The sequence below is a fragment of the Condylura cristata genome, unplaced genomic scaffold (assembly GCF_000260355.1).
Source record: "Condylura cristata isolate star-nosed mole 26May11 unplaced genomic scaffold, ConCri1.0 scaffold00025, whole genome shotgun sequence".
Lineage (NCBI taxonomy): Eukaryota > Metazoa > Chordata > Mammalia > Eulipotyphla > Talpidae > Condylura > Condylura cristata.
The window spans coordinates 28,438,636-28,457,072 of NW_004567126.1; the positions used below are offsets into that span (position 1 = coordinate 28,438,636).

The 18,437-nt window shown below is 62.0% G+C and overlaps 3 protein-coding genes across 3 annotated transcripts in view; all 3 read left to right on the plus strand.

The window, feature by feature from the left end:
* Positions 1-760: 760 nt before the first annotated feature.
* On the plus strand, positions 761-3,474 carry LRG1 (leucine-rich alpha-2-glycoprotein 1). The gene is made up of 2 exons (XM_012729503.1): positions 761-797; positions 1,722-3,474. Exons 1-2 carry the CDS (start codon positions 766-768, stop codon positions 2,722-2,724), a joined length of 1,035 nt encoding a protein of 344 aa, XP_012584957.1. The 5' UTR covers positions 761-765; the 3' UTR covers positions 2,725-3,474.
* Positions 3,475-4,119: 645 nt separating this feature from the next.
* On the plus strand, positions 4,120-11,728 carry PLIN5 (perilipin 5). The gene is made up of 8 exons (XM_004689335.2): positions 4,120-4,176; positions 4,897-4,980; positions 5,512-5,707; positions 6,444-6,526; positions 6,819-6,999; positions 7,888-8,087; positions 10,268-10,384; positions 10,825-11,728. Exons 2-8 carry the CDS (start codon positions 4,918-4,920, stop codon positions 11,353-11,355), a joined length of 1,371 nt encoding a protein of 456 aa, XP_004689392.1. The 5' UTR covers positions 4,120-4,176; positions 4,897-4,917; the 3' UTR covers positions 11,356-11,728.
* A 3,054-nt stretch (positions 11,729-14,782) lies between these two features.
* The window catches only part of PLIN4 (perilipin 4), a 12,914-nt gene continuing 9,259 nt past the window's right edge, over positions 14,783-18,437 (plus strand). The window contains exons 1-5 of the mRNA XM_012729412.1: positions 14,783-14,813; positions 14,923-14,990; positions 15,427-15,553; positions 16,523-16,581; positions 18,060-18,437. Of these exons, the coding sequence (XP_012584866.1) occupies positions 14,940-14,990; positions 15,427-15,553; positions 16,523-16,581; positions 18,060-18,437 (615 nt within the window). The 5' untranslated portion in view covers positions 14,783-14,813; positions 14,923-14,939. The remainder of the gene's footprint in view (positions 14,814-14,922; positions 14,991-15,426; positions 15,554-16,522; positions 16,582-18,059) is intronic.

An 18,437-nucleotide genomic window follows, 5' to 3' on the forward strand; every position in this document is an offset into this window, starting at 1 on the left:
CCCCCCCCCCGTTTTTGATCCCATTCCCCACTCCACCCCCACAAAATGACCAAAGCATTTTTGAAGGAAAACGTGTAGCCTCCAAATACATGTATTAGGAAGTGAAAAAGACCCCACATAAACAGTACATGCACTTCAGGTGAAGACAGAAAGTGCAGAAGGCCCGTGGTGATCGGGAAACAGGCCTGCGAAGTTAAGCCCTTTGCTCAAGGTCAGAAAGCGGTTATAGCAAATCTAGGATTTCAGAGCCGGTTCTGTCCCCCCCCACACACACCAGGCCATTGTTCAAAGATCTTAAGACTTAGGGAGCCGCACTTTTGACCTCTATTTTAAAAATTATTTCAAGTAAAGACACACTGGAACTACACAAGACAAATGTCTTCCTCACTGAACTCCCGGGTTGCTCACTCCTTGCACAAATCATATCTCTTACTCAAGAGCTGCCCCTCCCCAGGAAAGTGCCTTGCTACCTTGACCTGGGTTGAGGGAAATGGAGACTCACCCCCCGGGGACTGTTAGGTTCCTACCCCCCCAAAGTAGGAATCAAGGGAAGGGCTCAGGAGTGAGCAGGCCCCTATTGTCCTCCCCTGCCAGGAAATCATTTTGCAATCCTGACCCTCCCTTCCCCCTGCCTGGTTCAGGTTCAGGCCCTGTCGGGAAAAGGACATGGGTGGAGACTTCCCCAGGGCTGATGCCCCTACCCCCGGCCCAGATATAAGGCCCCTCTCCAGTCAAGGTAACTGGAGGGGAAAGAGAGAGAACACCATGTCCTCTTGGCGCCAAGAGCGAAACCAAAGGTAAGTTCCCACCCCACCCGCCTGGGCAGCCTGGATAGGAGCCATACAGGAATGCACCACACTCCACGGGGCCCTCTGCGATCAGCCATACGGTCTGCAGGCTCTAGCTCTGGACAGACACTCCCAGGCACACTGACTGCTGAAGCCCAGGTGAGCCACGGGCCAGGCAGGAAGTAAGAAGCCCCTGTCCCTGCCAGGGGGAGCAGAAGGAGCCGAAGCCCCAGCTGTACATGGGCCCCAGTGCCAACTGTAAGCCACCCTCTCCCAAGGTCAAATATCCACCCCCAGACCTGCCTGAAGCAGAAAGCACCTGAGTCCTATTCACACCCAGAGTTGCATCTGAGCGCTTTGGAACGAGCAAAATGGAGCGAGAACACCTATCCTTGTTTGATCAGGACTGGACAGAAGGAGCAGGAGCCCAGAGGGAAAAACCGTCAGCATTGTTTGGGATGGTCAGAGAAAATGTCATAGGAAAGGAAGCTTTGGAATTGGGGCTTTGCAGAATAAATAGGAGTTTGCTGGCTCTGCCTTCAAAACACAGAGGCAGGGACACAGAAATAAGGGAGGCCAAAGGAAATCAGCAAGATGGATCGCAAGTAAGTAATAGCTCTTTGGGAACAGATCGGTAATGGGGAAGGGTAGCATTTAGGGGTCAGACTAAGAAACTCAAATTTCATAGAATTAGAATGTCCCAGAACAGGGGCTACATCCGGCCACCTTGGGCAGGTGAGACTAGCGGTCAGGAGAGGAGGAGGTGACTGCAGGAGTCCAGGCGAGCAATGTCGTGTTGAGTCCCACAGGACGCGAGAGTCCAGGGGGCAGAAGTGGAGCTGGGAAGAGGGATGTGGGTGCAGGTGTATTTCCACTTTTCGCCAGCTCTGTCTTCCTTTTAGCTTACCAAGTACCTTCTGTCATTGCCTGCAGCAGATCTAGGGGGCTGGACCCCCAGCTTTCTAGGACCCTGTTCCTGCTGCTGCTATGTGTGGCCTCAAACCCCAACCCAGACGCCTGCCTTGTGGCCCAGTCGGGCAACGGCAGCTCCGTCTCCTGCCATCCACCTGCCACATTGCTTCACCACTTCCCCGCCGACACCTTCTACCTGGTGGTGGAGTTCTTCAACCTGACCCAGCTGCCAGCCAACGCCCTGCAGGGCATGTCTAACCTCCAGGAACTGCACCTCTCTAGCAACCGGCTGGAGAACCTTTCAGCCGGGTTTCTGCAGCCTGTGCCTCATCTGAAGGTGCTGGATCTCACCCGCAACGCCTTGGCCCGTCTGCCCCCGGGGCTCTTCCAGGCCTCTGCTGCCCTCCACACCCTGGTGCTGAAGGAAAATCGGCTGGACGTGCTGGAGACCTCCTGGCTGTCTGGTCTGAAAGCCTTGGGGCATCTGGACCTGTCTGGAAACCATCTCCGGACACTGCCCCCGGGGCTGCTGGCCAACTTCTCCGACCTGCGCATTCTCGACCTTGGCAACAACCAGCTGGAGACACTGCCCCCTGGCTTTCTCAAGGGTCCTCTGCGGTTGGACCGGCTACACCTGGAGGGCAACAGACTGCGGGCCCTGGGAGAGGACCTTCTGCTCCCCCAGCCAGACCTCCGCTACCTCTTCCTGAGTGACAACAAACTGGACGCTGTGGCGGCCGGGGCCTTCAGAGGCCTGCGGCAGCTGGACATGTTGGACCTCTCCAACAACTCGCTCACCAGCGTGCCCGAGGGACTCTGGGTATCCGTTGGGCAGCCTGCCCGAGACATGGTAGATGGCTTCGACCTCTCTGGGAACCCCTGGGTCTGTGACCGGAAGCTGGGTGACCTCTACAAGTGGCTCGTGGCCAATAAAGACAAGATGTTCTTCCGGAACAGCACACGCTGCGCTGGGCCTGAGGCTTGGAAGGGCCAGACGCTCCTGGCGGCAGCCGGGTCCCCCTGAGGCCCACGCTGGGGTGCAGGTGGGGAGGGGCTCCTGGCCCATTTAGCCAATAATGCCACTTTCCATACTTGCTGGGCTTTGGGTGCCCCTGGGTTTTTCTGAAATGCAGCTGGGCCCTTGGTCCAGCCCCCTCGCCTCTACTTGAGCAGGCAGGTGACCTCTTCAGAGCCCCTTTCCCGGATTCCCCCGCTCTCTTTGTCTCTGCGGCAGCCTCAGGCCCAGGGCTGGTCACGCTGGGCTTGTGTCTCTCTGGCCCTGTTTCCCCCAGTTTGGGGGTTTTCTGAGTGCAGGGTCTGGGGCTGAGTCACCTCTTTCCCAACATCACTCAGTTTGGAATCAGACCTAAGGGTTTAATAAATAACTGAGCAGAAATAGACAGGCTGGCATTCCTTTCCCATGTTCCTCAATCCCCCAAGCCAGCCTCCTGCGTCTCCAGGATGAAGCAAGAAAAAAGGGGAGCCACCCAGGGCCAGGGTGCACAACCTCAACCCCCAAGAGGATGGCGATCCCCGAGTCAGTCTCCTGCGTCTCCAGGATGAAGCAAGAAGAAAGGGGAGCCACCCAGGCCCAGGCACACAACCTGAACCCCCAAGAGGATGGCGATCGGCTTCTGAAGGCCTGTGGCTGCTCCCTGCCCCCTCCCTATGCGGGACTTAACTAGAAATAAAACCCTGACCATTGCCCAAGGTGTCATTTTACCGGTGGATTCCTGCCAGAGCTTGTGTCCTGGGGAAGGTTGAAATTAAAGCAGATTGCTTCAGATCTTCCAATTTGTCATGTTGGTTCACAGGGGGCAGCCAGTCAGGGCAAGCACGGGCAAGTCGGATGAACAGAGAGCTGATATCACGCTGGGCGAGGGGAGGCACTGTCAGTCATGGGGGGCTGGGGTGTCTTCAGCTCCCTGGAAGGAGGGTCATGTCCTCGCTGGTCCTCGTGAAAGTCAGAGACCTGGTGTCTGGCAGGCAGGGCTTGGCTCAGCTCCCTCAATCGCTATGGGGTAAATGGGCTGGCGTGTTAAGTCTCACCTTTCCCTTCTGCAAAATGGGGTATGGCCCCACCTCGTTCCTGGTTTAGCTCCGTGGTACATTTTAAAAAATAAAAAGAAAGGCTTTGGGGATTTGTCCAAGGTCACTCGGCCATGCCATGGGGACTATGATTGCAGTAAAGATGACAGGTGGCCGAACTTGGCCGTCCAAGTAATTCAAACCTTGGGCATCTAGGGGCCACAGGTTGCTATGGCAACTTCAGAGCGCTCTGGGTGCCCGGGGAAGGCCGAGGGGAGCTTGGGACCACGCCCCGGCCACGCCCCCTGACGGTCTCTTCCCATTGGTCGGTCCCCAGAGGCCACGCCTCCAGAGCCTCTATAAGGCACTGGCTGCAAGGAGGGGCGGAGACCGGAGACCGAGTCTGGGGTCTAAAGTGGCACCTGGCGGTCACGCTCCCCGTGCCTAGGTGAGTGCTGCTCCCTCAGCCTCGGGGTCCCCAGTGCGGATGGGTCTGATGAGTGTCCTGTGGTCTGGGGGCGGGGGGAGGGAAGTGACTGACGGGAGCAGGTGACTGAGACCCTTGGCCCAGTTGGCTGAAGCTCAGGACCCAGTTGGCTCGGAGGACGCAGGTTGGTACAGGGAGGGAGCTGCAGGCTGGGAGACTGAAGCCTGAGCTGGAGCTCCGACTGTCTCTGCCAAGCCGTGACCTTGGGCCCAGAATGGGCGGTTGTTGCCTCAGTTTCCCTGCCTGTCAGGTGTACCTGTGGATTTGTTGGAATCCCACAGCTTCCACCTCCACCCTTCCGGGGGCTGTTCTGTCCAGGGTGGGACAGCAGGGTCCTCCTCCACGTTGCAGAGAAGGGAGCAGCCCAGAGAGGTGAAGGGACCGCCCAGTCACACAGCAGTAATGCCGACACACAAACCGAGGTCTTTCTCTCACTAGAGCCCATGTTTTGAGTCACTTCAGTGCCTCCACCTTGCCACAGGCTCTTTAATATGCACCTACTGTGTACAGAGTCCTGGCATGGGCTGTCTGGCCCGCAAAGCATTCCCAGGTGAGTATTATCTTGCGGAGGCACAAGAGGGAATGAGACTTGCCCACATCACAAGGCCCAGCCAGACAGAGCCCAGGGCCTGGGCAGGAGCTGGGGCGCTGGCTCCTCCCGCTCACTCTCCTGCCCCCCAGCGTGGCCCTGTTCCAGCAAGCATGTCAGAAGCTGAGGAGGAGACTCAGGTCACCAGACCCAGCTCCTGGGAGCAAGACCAGCAGGTAGGGGGCTGCTCTATCTGTGGAGCAGGGGCGCAGAGAAGGTTGGGGGGGCAGCCCTTCCCGGGAGTGTCTGGCAGCAGGGGGGTTCCTCCTCCTGCCTCTACCCTTGCCGTAAACGTCTCACTCTGGGCATTTTGGACCATGGAGGGGGCGGCGCATCTTACTCATCTTCCAGAAGGGAAGCCGGGTGGGGAGCATCTCTCCAAGCACACCAGCTAGCTCACCCGCCCTGCCAGCTCCCCTACCACCGGGGCTCTCCCTGCACCCCCGTGTCCATCACGGACGGCAGTGTTAACAATGAACTGGTGTCAGCAAGCACGGGCCTCCTGCTTCACGGGCCGGCTCCTTGACGCAGCCCCAGCACCCCACTTGACAGATGGGCGTCAAGAACCCAAATGCAGTGAGCAGCCACCAGCTGGGGCCGCTCACCACGCTTTCCCCTGCCCCTGCCTGGCCTCTCGAGCCGGGGGAGCGGGCCGGGCGTGCTGAGCCCCAGCCTCTCCCGGGCCTCAGAGGCTGCCCTCCCTGCAGAGCGTGGTGCAGCGCGTGGCGGCGCTGCCCCTGGTCAGGACCACGTGTGCGGCCGTCTCGGACGTGTACAGCGCTGCCAAGGACAAGCACCCGCTGCTGGGCTCCGCCTGCCGCCTGGCCGAGCACTGCATGTGCGGCCTGACCACCCGGGCCCTGGACCACGCCCAGCCGCTGCTCAGCCACCTGCAGCCCCAGCGTGAGTGTTGCTGGTTCCGTGCCAGCCCATCCTCCAGTGCTCCGTTGCGTGGCGAGCTGTGGGCTGGGTCCCCGAGTTGGGAGCCCCCCGCCCCACCTCCGTGTGCCTTTGCTCTGCCGGCCTGCCCCCAACCCACCTGTGTCATCTTGGCCCAGCCCCCAAGGGCCACCCCTCCGTTCCTCATCTCCCGGGTCCCTGGAGCCACCTGGGTGGCTGTCCTTAGCTGTCCCTCATGGCCTCCATCCTTTGACCCCTTCAGTCTGTCTCGCTGTCCTCGGTTTGATGCTCCTCGGATACGTTTGTCTGCCCAAGCTCCCGCCCGATTGCCCCTCATCGCTGCCTCCACCTGCCCTGACCCCTGGTCACCCTGCATCCCTGTCACCATCTCAGGCACCCCACTGAGGGGTGGCAGGGACAGAAAGACCCTAGGCCCTGACTCAGGAAGGGTCCCTTGAGGGTCCCAACCTAGGGGTTCCCCTGCCTCCTGAGCTGGCTCGTGACCTTGAGTGCTTGCTGGGCTTCTGAGCTAAGTGTAGGTGAGGAGTCCCCTGGGTCCCAGCAGGGCAGAGGTGAGGAGAACGGAAGAAGCAGAGTCCAACCACGCTCTTGGGGTCCCCCATGTGGCCTGGGCCTCCCTCTATCTCTCCTCCCTCCTCCCTCTTCCTCTCTGGCTTTCCCCCTTCCTTCTTGTTCCTCTCGCTCCTCTCTCTCCCTCCCTCCTTTCCTCTTCTCACAGTGGCCACAGTGAATGACCTTGCCTGTAGAGGCCTGGACAAGCTGGAAGAGAAACTGCCCTTTCTCCAGCAACCTTCTGAAATGGTACTGGCCCGGCCTGCAAGGGTGTGGAGGTGGGAGCGAGGTGTGCGGGGACTTTGTTGGGCTTTTGTCAACTTGTAAAGCACCCATCAGACTAAAACAACAGGCACCCACATTAACTGAGCACTTACTACGTGCCAGCTGGTCATTCTTGCAACAACCCTGGGAGGCATTTGTAGGGGGGAAACTGAGGTCCAGAACAAAGAAGGGGTCAGGGATCTCTGACCCCCCACCCCCAGCAGCTGGGGGAGGCCAAGGGAGGCTGGCGGTGCCCAAATGCAGCTCCTCCATGCAGGTGGTGACCTCCGCCAAGGACGCGGTAGCCAGCAGCGTGACAGGTGTGGCAGGCCTGGCACGGCAGGGCCGCCGCTGGAGTGTGGAGCTAAAACGCTCCGTGTCTCACGCTGTGGACGTGGTGCTGGGCAAGTCGGAGGAGCTGGTGGACCACTTCCTGCCCATGACTGAGGATGAGCTCGGTGAGGCCAGCCCCCTCCCGCCTCAGCCCTGAATCTGCCTGCCCGGTCGCCATCCCCTGAGCAGAGAGGTCCGGTTCTCTCACCGGAGGCCACGCAGTGGTCAGCAGCAAACACGGGCCAGGCCGCCAGCCTGACCCCCCTGGCGTCACAGCCCCTCCCCCACATCCTGTAGAAGTCAGACCAGCAGCCCCCTGCGGCAGAAGGGGCTGGCTGACCAGGGGGTGCAGCTGTCAGCCTGGTGTATTTGGCCTCTGCAGCGCCTTTGAGGTGTTTTAAACCATCTGCAGACGTCGCCCTGCAGACCCTGATTCCTGGCTGCTCCCTCCAGCCCGTCAGGGGTCGGTGGGGCTCGTCCTGTCTGCGCGCTCTGTCCCACGGCCCGGGCCACCTGTGTTCACCCGGGCGTGGACACCTGCACATGCGCAGTCGGGGCTCCGGCCGGCTCCCTGGCCAGCGGGCTGCGCAGGCCGCACCGCCTAGGTTCCGGGCCGACACCACGCGGCGCGCACACACCACGCGCCTCACCGTGCACTCTCCAGCGAGGCCCCGGTGCTTGGCAAAGCGTGACTGTGCCCCCAGCACTGAAACATGGGGTGTCGCTAAAGTGCGCCACATGCCCCCCGCAACCCGGGTGATGACCCGCCTCCCCAGTGTGGGGGAGCGGCGGCCTGAGCCCCTGTCGCCTTGGGGTGCTCTGGGGCTTCCGCCTTTGGCCTCGGGCGTCCTCACCTGTGAAGTGGGACTGCTTCCATCACAGCTCTGGGGAAGGCTGTTAGAGTAGCGGAGAAAACCGCCCTTGGCCGCCTCGGGCTGCTCGCGCAGGCGTCCGGGTGTCCGCCGGCGGCGAGGGAGCCGCCCCCGACACGCTTTCCTGTCGTCTGTCTCCAGCGACGCTGGCGGCTGAAGCCGAGGGCCCGGAGGTGGGCTCCGTGGAAGAGCAGAGGAAACAGCAGGGCTACTTTGTGCGCCTGGGCTCCCTGTCGGCGCGGCTCCGGCACCGGGCCTATGAGCACTCGCTGGGGAAACTGAGGCAGAGGAAGCACCACGCCCAGGACACCATGGCCCAGCTGCAGGAGGCGCTGGAGCTGGTGAGCCACCGTGGCCCGCCCCAACACGTGACGCCAGCACCAGGCTGGACTGAGTGGCCCTGACCCCGAACTCTGGTGGGGGGCCCCCCAAGTGGGGTTTAGCAGCTTCCAGCTCTGACAGGGGGCGGCTGGGTCAAAGCTCAGCCTGAGGAGTCGGGAAGGGGAGTCTGTTGAGGAGGGGAAGTAGGAGCTGGGACTCTTTTTTTTTTTTAAGATTTATTTATTTATGCGTACACAACTGGGGTACAGGTCAGAGGTGCAGGTCAGAGGTGCAGGGGGTGAGAGGAGTCACCAGAGACAGAGCAGGGAGCAGAACAGGCAGATGAACGAAGTACACTGCTGAGGGGAGCAGCAGGCGGGTCAGGAGAGGTCTGCCGCGCCTGTGGGTCACTCCCTGGCTGGGGATCGAACTTGTCCTGGCAGTTGCGGCCAGCTGAGGTGGTTGCGGCCAGCTGAGGCGGTCAGCTTCCTAGTGCTGCATTTTAACCCGCTGCACCACCAGGGACGGCCTGGAGCTGGGACCGCAGTCAGGGAGGGGGTCAGTCAGAGGTGGCACCTCTCCCTGGCTCTGCCATCGCCAATCCCAGTCCTCTCCACTGTGAGGCCCAGCTCACACCCCCTACTGCCTGCTCACGCCCCCCCCCCCAACCCCGGGCAGCTCCGTTACTGAGCCCGATGAGTCCCGCAGCCCCCACCTATCCTCCCTGATCCCCACGTCCTACCTCACTGCCCTCCGTCCTTCTGGGAGCTCAGGCCCAATCCTGGGAACCATCCTAAGCTGCCTTCTGCCCTCCCCGCTGGACACCGGGCAGTGCGGTCAGCCCAGCCCTCAAAGTCTATTTTAAACCTGGCTCCCACCCGCGGGCCACGGTCGGTCCTTGCAGTGGCCACCAGAGGGCGCCTGTGAACACCCAGGGCTGGTCCTCCCTCTGCTGAAGTGCTGGGCGCCCAGTCTGCCATGGTCAAAACCCAGGTCCTCCACAGCCAGGCCCTGCTGACCTGAACCCCCTCCCGCCCCTCGCTGCCCTCCTCTCCCTCTTCTCCAAGTGCCTTCCTGCCCCCGGAGCTCGTGCGTGGACTGTGGCCTCTGCTCGACACACTTATAGTGCATTTGTTCACACAGTCGTGTGATGGGCCGGTTTTACGGTCCACTGTGTGTGCCCTGTGGACCTACAATCAGCCGTGAGGGCAGCGCCATCCTGCCATCTTCCCACAGCCGCGTCCGGGGCTGGCCGCGCCCCGCCCTGTGGCTCTGAGCAGAGCCGCCCCAGCAAGGGCTCGCAGGCCTCACTGGCAAGCGCTGAGTCAGAGCCCAGCGGAGCCCGAGCGGAGCCCTGTCCACCCAGGGGTGCTGAGCCCTCACGCGAGGCTGCGTGCCCGGTGCCTGCGGCCGTGTGAGCCGAAGAGCTGTGACACACTTGCGTAACCCAGCAGCTGAACCATTTTTAAGTCCACAGCTCCGAGGAGTTCAGCGCTGTGCAGCCACCCCGCCATCCCTCTCCAGAACTTTCTCATCCTCCCAAACTGAAGCCTACACACTAGCTGCCCTCCCCTCCCCCGCCCCTGGTGCCCCTCTCCTTCCTGTCCCCACGGCTGTGGCTCCTCAGGCCTCGCGGGAGCGGGCCACACGCTTGTCCTTTGGCTTATTTCACTGAGCGTCACGTGCTCAGGGCTGTGCTTGTTCAGACTGTCCTCCCCTCCATGCTGACTGATACGCCACATGACTGGGTCACAGTTCCCCTGTTCTGGGCACTGGAGGTACAGGGGACACTCGCAGTCCAGTAGGGGGCCGGAGTCATGCTGGGGACAGGTCGGGGACTGTGGGGCCCACAGGAGGGAACTTCTCAGCCCGGAAGGCAGGCAGGGAGGCTTCCTGGAGGAGGTGACATCTACATTAGTCTTCAATCGGTGTGGAGCAGGCAGGGGTGTAGGGTGGAGAGGAGATTGTACCTGGCTGAGGGTCAGCATGGACAAAGGCCCGGCTGTGAGTCAGAGCTTGCAGGGCACCGTAGGTCACAGGTCTCAGTGGGAGAGTGGACCAAGCAGGATCAGCAGGCGTGGAAGCTTGCACACAGGAGGTGTTCAGTAAATGCTCAGTGAGGCCAGATCCAGGCTGCAGCCAACTCCGGCCCCTCACCCCCAAACTCCCAGCCCTGGTAACCATTGCCTCCATCCCGCAGATCGACCTCATGCAGTGCGGGGTGACCCCTACTGCCCCGGCCCACCCAGGGAAGGTGCACGAGCTGTGGGAAGTATGGAGTCAGCGCCACCCCAAGAATGGCAGGAACCGCAGACAGGTAGAGGAGGTGCAGGATGGGGGAGGCCTGGGGCTAGCCCGGGGAGCCCACAGCTGTCTCAGGCTGACTCAGACCATGTGCTGCGGTCAGCTGCCGTGTCCTTGGGGGAGCGTCCTTGGGAGAAGTCGGGCCCACGGTGGCACCGAGGCAGAACGCCAGCCCCTGAGCAGATGGTCTTGCTCGTCAGGGAAGCTGAAGCAGGACCTTGGTCCAGCTGAGTGTCCGGGGGACGACCGAGGCCTGTCGGTAGCCTCATTGTAGGTCCACGGGGCAAACAGGCCAGGCACACTGGGTGTCCATAGACAAACAGGGGCCGGTCAGCGGTCCCGAGTGACCACAAGGAAAGGAAGGAAGCTGACCGGTCTGTTGTGTCTGTGGTAGAAACCGAGGCTGGGTGATGGTACCTGGGGAAACTGAGGCCTGGCGCCCTCCCTCTGCAGGCGGAGCTGGAGACGCTGGTGCTGTCCCGCAGCCTGATGCGGGAGCTGCAGAGCACTGTGGACGTGCTGGAGTCCAGCGTGCGGGGCTTGCCCCCCAGCGCCCAGGAGAAGGTGGCCGAGGTGCGGCGCAGTGTGGACGCCCTGCAGGTGGCCTTCGCTGACGCCCGCTGCTTCAGAGACGTGCCCGCGGCAGCTCTGGCGGAGGGCCGGGGCAGCATGGCCCGGGCCCACGTCTGCGTGGACGAGCTGCTGGAGCTGGTGGTGCAGGCCATGCCCCTGCCCTGGCTCGTCGGGCCCTTCTCGCCTGTCCTGGTGGAGCGGCCTGCGACACCCCCAAACCTAGCAGCCTTGGTGGATGAGGTGGTTGGAGGCCCAGACTCCCGCTGGGCACATCTGGACTGGCCAGCCCAGCAGAGAGCCTGGGAGGCCGAGCATGGGGGGGACAGGACGAGCCTTCCTGGGGACATTGCTGAGGAGGAGCCTGAACCCCCCCGCCCCAAGCACACCCTGATGCCAGAGCTGGACTTCTGACCACAGAGGGCCACCAGCAGAGCTGTCCTGCACCCCAGCTCTCTGAGCCCCCTAGCGGCAGTGTGTAAACAGCCCAGGCACTGAGCAGGGGGCTCGGCACTCTGCTTATCTGGAACCCTCCCCCATCTCTCCTTGGACTTACGGGGACCTGAACCCAAACTAGACCTGGCTATTTCAGAGCTGGGTTCATCTTTCTGGGGTCCTGTTCCCCTCCCACAAGACGCCGATCAGAACTTCCCCGAAACACGTTTGCCCACTGGTTCCTGAAAAGCGAGGACCCCTGCTGGGCTGCTTGTACATCTAGACTAAGGGTCCCCCAAGACACCTGACTCTACCAGTTGGGCTTGCTTTGTCGTTTGGGATTTTCTCCAAAATAAAGGTGCTTCGTACTGTCCAAAGGCCCGCGGACCCTGCTCCGGCCGGGGAGGGGCACAGCCGTGCCAACGGAATGGCACAGGCCAGGGTTCGGGCTCCGAAGCACGGCCGCTGCTCTGCCAGCCTGTCGTCCTGACCAGGTCTTCCCAGCGCTCACCCCGAGTTAAGCATCGCTTCTTCAGAGGTCACATTAGTATAAGTGAGCTCCGTGGACCTTGCAGGGAGTAGTAGCAGAAGGAGGAAGAAGCCGGACAGGGCAGCTCCCCCCACGTCCACCGAACTGCAGACGGGCCTTGCTGTGGTTTCTCCAGCCGTACTGGTCAGGATGGAGGACACAGAGGCAGGCAAAGGCCGTAGGCTGGTCTCACGGGAGCCCCTTGTCCTCTGACTACATTCTCGGCTACCCCTTAGCCTTGCTTGTGGCCACTCAGGGTGTTAAGAAACCACAGTCTGAAGTGATGAGGTCAGGATGGCCCCTGGCTTCTCTGGGACCCAGCCCAGGGGCAGCTCTGCCTACTGGCCACAGTCCCCTCCCTGCCCCCACTCAGGAAATTTATTTCTGTACCTCTGCTCCCTGTTGCCCTCAGACCAAACACCCAGGTTCTACACCCTGTGTTTAAGGGCTTCTGACTTTGAAGGACCCTCCACACCCACACCGCAGAGGGTGCCGTGACCTGTACACCATCCCCACCCTGGGCCTTCACTCAGACTGCGCCTAAAATGCCCTCTCACCCTCCCACCCTCAGACGCATCCATTATCCTCTAGTCCCAACACCAATGCCACCTCCTTCAGGAAGCCTTCCCTGACTACACCAGCAGGATACATCTGACCCCCTGCCACCAAGCCCAAGGCTCCAAGCCCTTTTCACTTGGCTTCCAGCTGTAGGCAACCTGGCCTTCTCTTCTCCCACCGTGCCAGAGCCTGGAGAGCCGGGCAAGGTGAGCGCGGCAGAGCCTCACAGGGGAAGGGCGTTTGGCAGAGGGACCGGCTCAGTCAAAAGCAAGGGAGAGGGCTGGGGTGGAGGAGAAGGAGGATGGACTGAGCTGTCCTGGCATCTGGGAGGAGCAGTGGTTATGTTTCTGGGCTTTGAATGCAGAGCTTGCCTACAACAGAGGAGAGTGACTTTCCCACTCTGAGCCCATTTTCGCTCCTGTGAAACGGGTCTAAAAGCCGTCAGGCAGTTGTACCACCCTAGAACACACTTCGCCCACGGAAGCTAGTTTTCATTTCATGAATATTTACGGAATGCCTACTGTGTGCCAAGCAGTTCCCTGCCTTGGGGACACAGCATCAGGCTAAACAGATGAAAACCTTTAAAAAAACAGATAAACCCTTCCCCTGTAGAACCTCATAATGCAGGAGAGACGGACAGCAGACAAGACACCGTCTTCGTGTTAGTAGATCCTGCGGAAACATAAAGGAAGGAGGATGGAGAGTGGAGAGCGCCCACTGAGGACAGCTGCGTGCTTATAGACAGGAGGAGGGGTCCGGGAAGGAGGTAAGGAGACCTTGAGGGAGGCGAGGAGTTAAAGAAAGAATATTCTAGGCAGAGGGCACAGCAGGTGCAAATGTCCTGGGGCAGGACCATGCCTGGCACGTGGCAGGAACAGCAAGGAGACCCCTGTGGTGGGGGCAGAGTGAGCTTGGGGAAGCGGAGCTCAGGGCGGGGAGCTGGGCTAGGCCACGCAGGACCTTGTGTGCGGAGAGAGGGCTTCGCCTTTCAGCCCGGGGAGGTGGGAGCCCTGAGGACTGTGGACAAAGGAGAGGGCCACCACACCGCCCGCTGTGCAGGCAGTCCTTGGGGAAAGGCGGGCTCGCCAAGGTTCTCCCCTCCTCCCACCACCTTTGGGAAGTGTTGACTGACTGAGAGAGGGGAGGTGGGGGGACCCCCCCACTTGTTCCTCAGCTGTTTGGCAAACACAGTGATGACTCCAAGGAAACAGCCTAGGGAGCATCAGGCCTAAGGTTGGACCCTCCCTCCTCCCAGATCAGCCAGCGGCTGGAACTGGGTCTACCCCACCCCCGCTGGCATGCGGCTGGAATCCTTGTTCCAGGGGCAGGCAGGGGGACTGTCCTGCCTCGGGGTCTCTCCTCCACTCATCTACACCCCCCACACAGCCAGCTGGCGCTCAGGTTCCAGGTCTGCCTCTTCCTCATCCTCTGGCTCGGGAAGCTTCTTCCGGGAAGCCTCCCTGGGTTGCCCGAAACCCTCCAGCTCTGGATCTCACTCCTAGGGTGCTCCAGCAATGTGGGTGTCCTGGCTGGGCGTGCCTTTCAGTCCTGTCTTGAGGAAAGCCCCCTCTGGAGAGTGTCTCCCTGCTGGGGGCACATCCACTTTTTTTTCCAGCTGGGACAAAGATAAGTTAGCATTTGTGGGTATCAGGCCCTGGGGCAAACATCACGTGCGTGACCTCATTCCTTGCTCACGCCGCCCTGTGAGTCGGCCCGCTTGCCCAAACACTAAGTGCTGACTGTTCTGTTGCAGGGAGCAAAGCAGGCCGAGCGAGGCAGAGGTGAGGAAGGGAGTGTGGGTGCCTGTGCAAAGTCCCTGAGGCTGATGACACCTGAGGACCTGGAGGGACAATCTGGGAAGCCCACGCAGCTGGAGTGGGGTGTTGGAGTAGAGAGGAGGGAGTGAGGGCAGAGAAGTGGGGTCTGGCGGTCAGCGGGGAGTCTGAAGAGAAACTGAGGCAGAGGGATGCTAGCTGGTTAAGGCGTCCCAGTAAAGTCAGAATTTGGAGTGTGTCCACCTCACAGGTGGACACCAGAAGCCGAGAGGACCGCTGGGCAGTGTCTCGGGGCACAGCATGGCCTGTGAACCAAACAGCCTGGCGGGGGTGGGTACCGTGGGCAGAGGTTGCCCATCCGGAGAGCAGGGGAAAGGTGCTGGGCCCAGGGCCCGAGCTGGGCCAGGCAGGCGGACACGTGACTGCCCAGGGCCCTCCCCCGCCGCTGGCCGCCTGCCTCGGCTGGCGAGGCTCTTGCCTGCCCCAGACCCTATAAGGCCTGGGAGCGAGAGCAGAGCCTCTGGCAGCTGCGCCACCATCTCTGAGGGACCCTCGCATGAGCCAGGAGTGTTAGGGTGAGACCAGGCCCCAGGTGGGTGTCGGGGGCGGCTCGAGCCGAGAAGGGGTCTGGGTGTGGGGTGAGAGCCCGGGGTCCCCATTCTCAAAGCCTCCGTTCCCTTCCAGCGGCGTGGAGTGTCACCATGTCTGCTCAAAAGGAAGGAAGCCGGAATCCCCCCAAGACGAAGGGCAAGGTAAAGAGAAGCGTGGGAGGGGGCTGCCCCTGCTGGAGCCTGGACCTCCCCCAGGACCTTGGGCAGGTGCCCTCCAGTGTCCGGGGTCCGGAGAGACTCGGGGAACCTCAGTGCCACGGCTCTCCCCTCCTTTCCTGAGCGGCAGGGTGGGGCGGGGTGGACTCCCCCAGAGTTCAGCGACTTCCGCCCTGTAGACTGGGCCAGGCACAGACCCGCTGCTGCCTCAGTTTCCCCACCTGTGAGATGGGGGCCATGGGGGGGAAAGGTCTTTGGAAACCTGGAAGATAACCCTCTCCTCCGCCCATGAACGGACGGCTGGCCCCTCCGGCTGGCCAGGGGAGGCCCCTGGGTGCCCCGCACCTCCCCGGGGCCAGGGGCTTCTCCCACCCCACCCTGCTGCACTCTGGCCCTGCTCACGCCACCGCCGCCCCCCCAGCTCAGCAGCTTCTTCGGGTCCCTGCCTGGCTTCAGTTCTGCACGGAACCTAGTGGCCAATGCCTACAACTCGGCGAAAGAGGCCCAGCCAGTGCCCGCCCCTGAGGCCGCCCAGCCCCGGGCTCAGGGTAAGTAAATGACCGTGTGTGCTGGAGTGGGGCTCTGGAGGTAGACCCCATTCAAGGAAACGCCCTAGCAGGGACTCTGGTCATTTTTAGGGTGCCTCCTCTATGCCTGCACCATCTCACTGACACCATCAGTCTGGCATGATCATTTAGCGCCAGGTGGGGAAACTGAGGCATGAAGATTTGCGGGAGCCCAAGCTAGCTAGGCAGCAGGAGTGGGGGTGTGAGCGCAGCTCATCTTCCTGCAATGCCCCCCCCAGTCGGATACCCCGTGATGGGGAGAGCAGGGGACACGGAGGGCTGCGGGGACTGAGTGCGCCTGAGGCTTACGATCCCGATGCCCTCGAGGGGCAGCAGCCTCCCTGGTGTCCTCTAGCCTGGGGGGCGCCCCACCCTGCAGTTGCCAAGCTGGGCAGTAGCCCTGGGCACCCAGAGAGGCAGGTGCAGAGAGCCAGGGTGGGGACCGCTGCCTGGGCTGGGCCTCGCTCTGGGCCTGGAGCCCAAGGCAGCTGACTTGTGCCCCACATACCTGCCTGGACTGGCAGGTGCCACTTCAGTGGGGCGGGGCGGGCAGGGCAGCTTGGGGGCTGCCCCCACCTCCCAGTCTGCGGGCGGGGGACGCCCTGTCGAGAGGTCCCGTCAGCCCCAGGACCCCCTCAGGCCCTGAATCCTCTCCCTGCGCCCCCCAAGGGGGCACCCGGTACTCAGGACCCCAGAGACTGTCCCTCACGCCCCACACCCCCCAGCCCGTATTCAGGGAACCAAGGAGGTGCCGGGGGGGCCCGCGGGGCTAGTAGCTAAAGCTGGCTGGGGGCTGTGGATGTCACCTCCCGCTGTCCCTGGCAGGGTGGCTGGGACATTCCTGACCTTTTGAGCAGTGCCCAGCAATTGCTCAATGGGCGCCAGGGCAGCTCATGCCAGCCTGAGTCCCTCGTCCTCTGTGGGGTGCCTGACTGATTCCTGTCCCTACAGTAGCCAGCGGCTGGGAGCAGACAGCCAGCGAGTCGGAGAAGCCGCCGCCTTCCGACAAGGTGAGAGGGGCTGGCAGAGTCCGGTGTGATGGCTCAGCCTGCGGCCCGGGGGAGGGGCCTCCCAGGCTGGCACTGCCAGCCGTCTGAGGGGTGGCGCAGGTCACGGACAGCGCGGATGCCAGAGCGGTGGCTGCTGTGGGAGCCCAGGAGGATCCTTGCCCTCTCGCCTCTGTTCTGACATCTGTGAAATGGGCTCCCAGCGTCCTCAAGGGCCCAAGCTCTGGCCCAGTCTCGCCACCAGGACGACAGTAACTCACAGGCCCGGGGCCAAGTTCTGATAAGTGCTGTGTGGCCGGCAATGCTCTAGGGCACAGAGGAGCCCACTGTAGCTAGGGCACGAGAAGCAGAGCCACCCGCGGGCACACGGTGGCGCCTGCAACTTGGGCAGCCAGACAGTGACAGTCACCAAAGCTAGATCCACCCTCCACCCCCATCACCATTACCATGTCCCAGAGACCTCATGGGGGAGACACTTAGGGCTCCTCTGGGCGGGCACTCATGGGGTGCAGACTCCTGGCACAGTGCTGCAGGCCCCTGGACTCATTTTCTCCACAGTCTTGAAGGAGGTGCAGCCGTAATGGCTTCATCACGAGGTTCAGAGAGGGGGTGGCTGGCCCGAGGTCACACAGCAAAGACAGGAAGGACCTGGGCCTCAAGCCCGGACTCTGCAGGCGGAGCCCGAGAATGCTGGCGATGAGGCGGGCCGGGACGGGCGGTGGCAGGCCGGGGAGGGCGGCGACAATAAAACGTCGGTGCTTCTCTGCTTCAGTGAAGTGGCCACCTGGGTCCGATCTTTGGTCCTTCTGGGGTTCACCCTGGGACTGTGAGGTGCAGAGAGCACCCTTGACCTTCACTTAGCAGACACCAGCAGCTCCCACACCCGCAGCTCGTGACAACCACAGACGTCCCTAGCCTTTGACAAGTGTCTGCCAATGAGACACACAGAATTAAACTGGCGCACTCCCTGGGGGGACCCGAGTGGTGACAAGTCTGAGCCGTCGCAGCCCTCTGGGGGTTCGGCTGAGCTAGAGGAAACTGCCCTTGACGGTAACGGACGATGCTTGGCGTTCTCAGGCATTTCTTAGGGCTGTTCCACTGACTGCTTCCTAGTGCGATTCTCCTCTCTGACTCGAATATTGTCGTTGTCCGCACTGTCCCTGGGAGACAAGCTCAAAATCGGCCGTAGCTGCAGGTCAGGCCGATGACAAGACACGCTGCCCGTGACTGTGCTGCGCAAGACGGGCTGGAGGAACCCAGAGGCTGGGCGAGCTCGGGAGGATCCCGTGGCCTGGGCCGGCTCGCCAGGGTGTCGCAGCAGGTCGGGGGACCACCCAGGGCTGCAGAAAGTGAGGGGATGACGTGAGGGTGATGTGCCCCCAGGTGAAGCTCTGTCTCCCCAAGGCAGCCAGGGGCCAGGGTGGCAGAAGACAGCTGAGGGTGCCCAGCTGTGCCCTGACACAGGCCCCCTTTCTCATCAGATGGCTTCGGGGACGAAGGACCTGCTGTGCCCCACGGCGACCACAACCGGGAACAGCTTCTCCTTTGGGGTGGCCAATGTGATGGACGCAGCTAAAGGCATGGTTCAAGGTGGGCTGGGCGTGACCCAGTCAGTGCTGGCCGGCACCAAGGAGATGGTGACCAGCGGGGTCACGGGTGCAGTGGGCGTGGCCACAGGAGCTGTTCAGACCAGTATGGACACCACCAGGAATGTCCTGGCTGGCACCAAGGACTCCGTGTGCAGTGGGGTGACCGGCGCCGTGAACGTGGCCAAAGGGGCCGTCCAGGGGGGCCTGGACACCACCAAGACTGTGGTCACGGGCACCAAGGACACGGTGTGCAGTGGGGTGACCGGTGCC

Coding starts and splice junctions, on each gene's coding strand:
- LRG1 (XM_012729503.1), top strand. CDS start 766: ATGTCCTCTTGGCGCCAAGAGCGAAACCAAAG. Junction 798..1,721: donor CGCCAAGAGCGAAACCAAAG/GTAAGTTCCCAC, acceptor CATTGCCTGCAG/CAGATCTAGGGGGCTGGACC.
- PLIN5 (XM_004689335.2), top strand. CDS start 4,918: ATGTCAGAAGCTGAGGAGGAGACTCAGGTCACCAGACCCAGCTCCTGG. Junction 7,000..7,887: donor CATGACTGAGGATGAGCTCG/GTGAGGCCAGCC, acceptor GTCTGTCTCCAG/CGACGCTGGCGGCTGAAGCC. Junction 10,385..10,824: donor ATGGCAGGAACCGCAGACAG/GTAGAGGAGGTG, acceptor CTCCCTCTGCAG/GCGGAGCTGGAGACGCTGGT.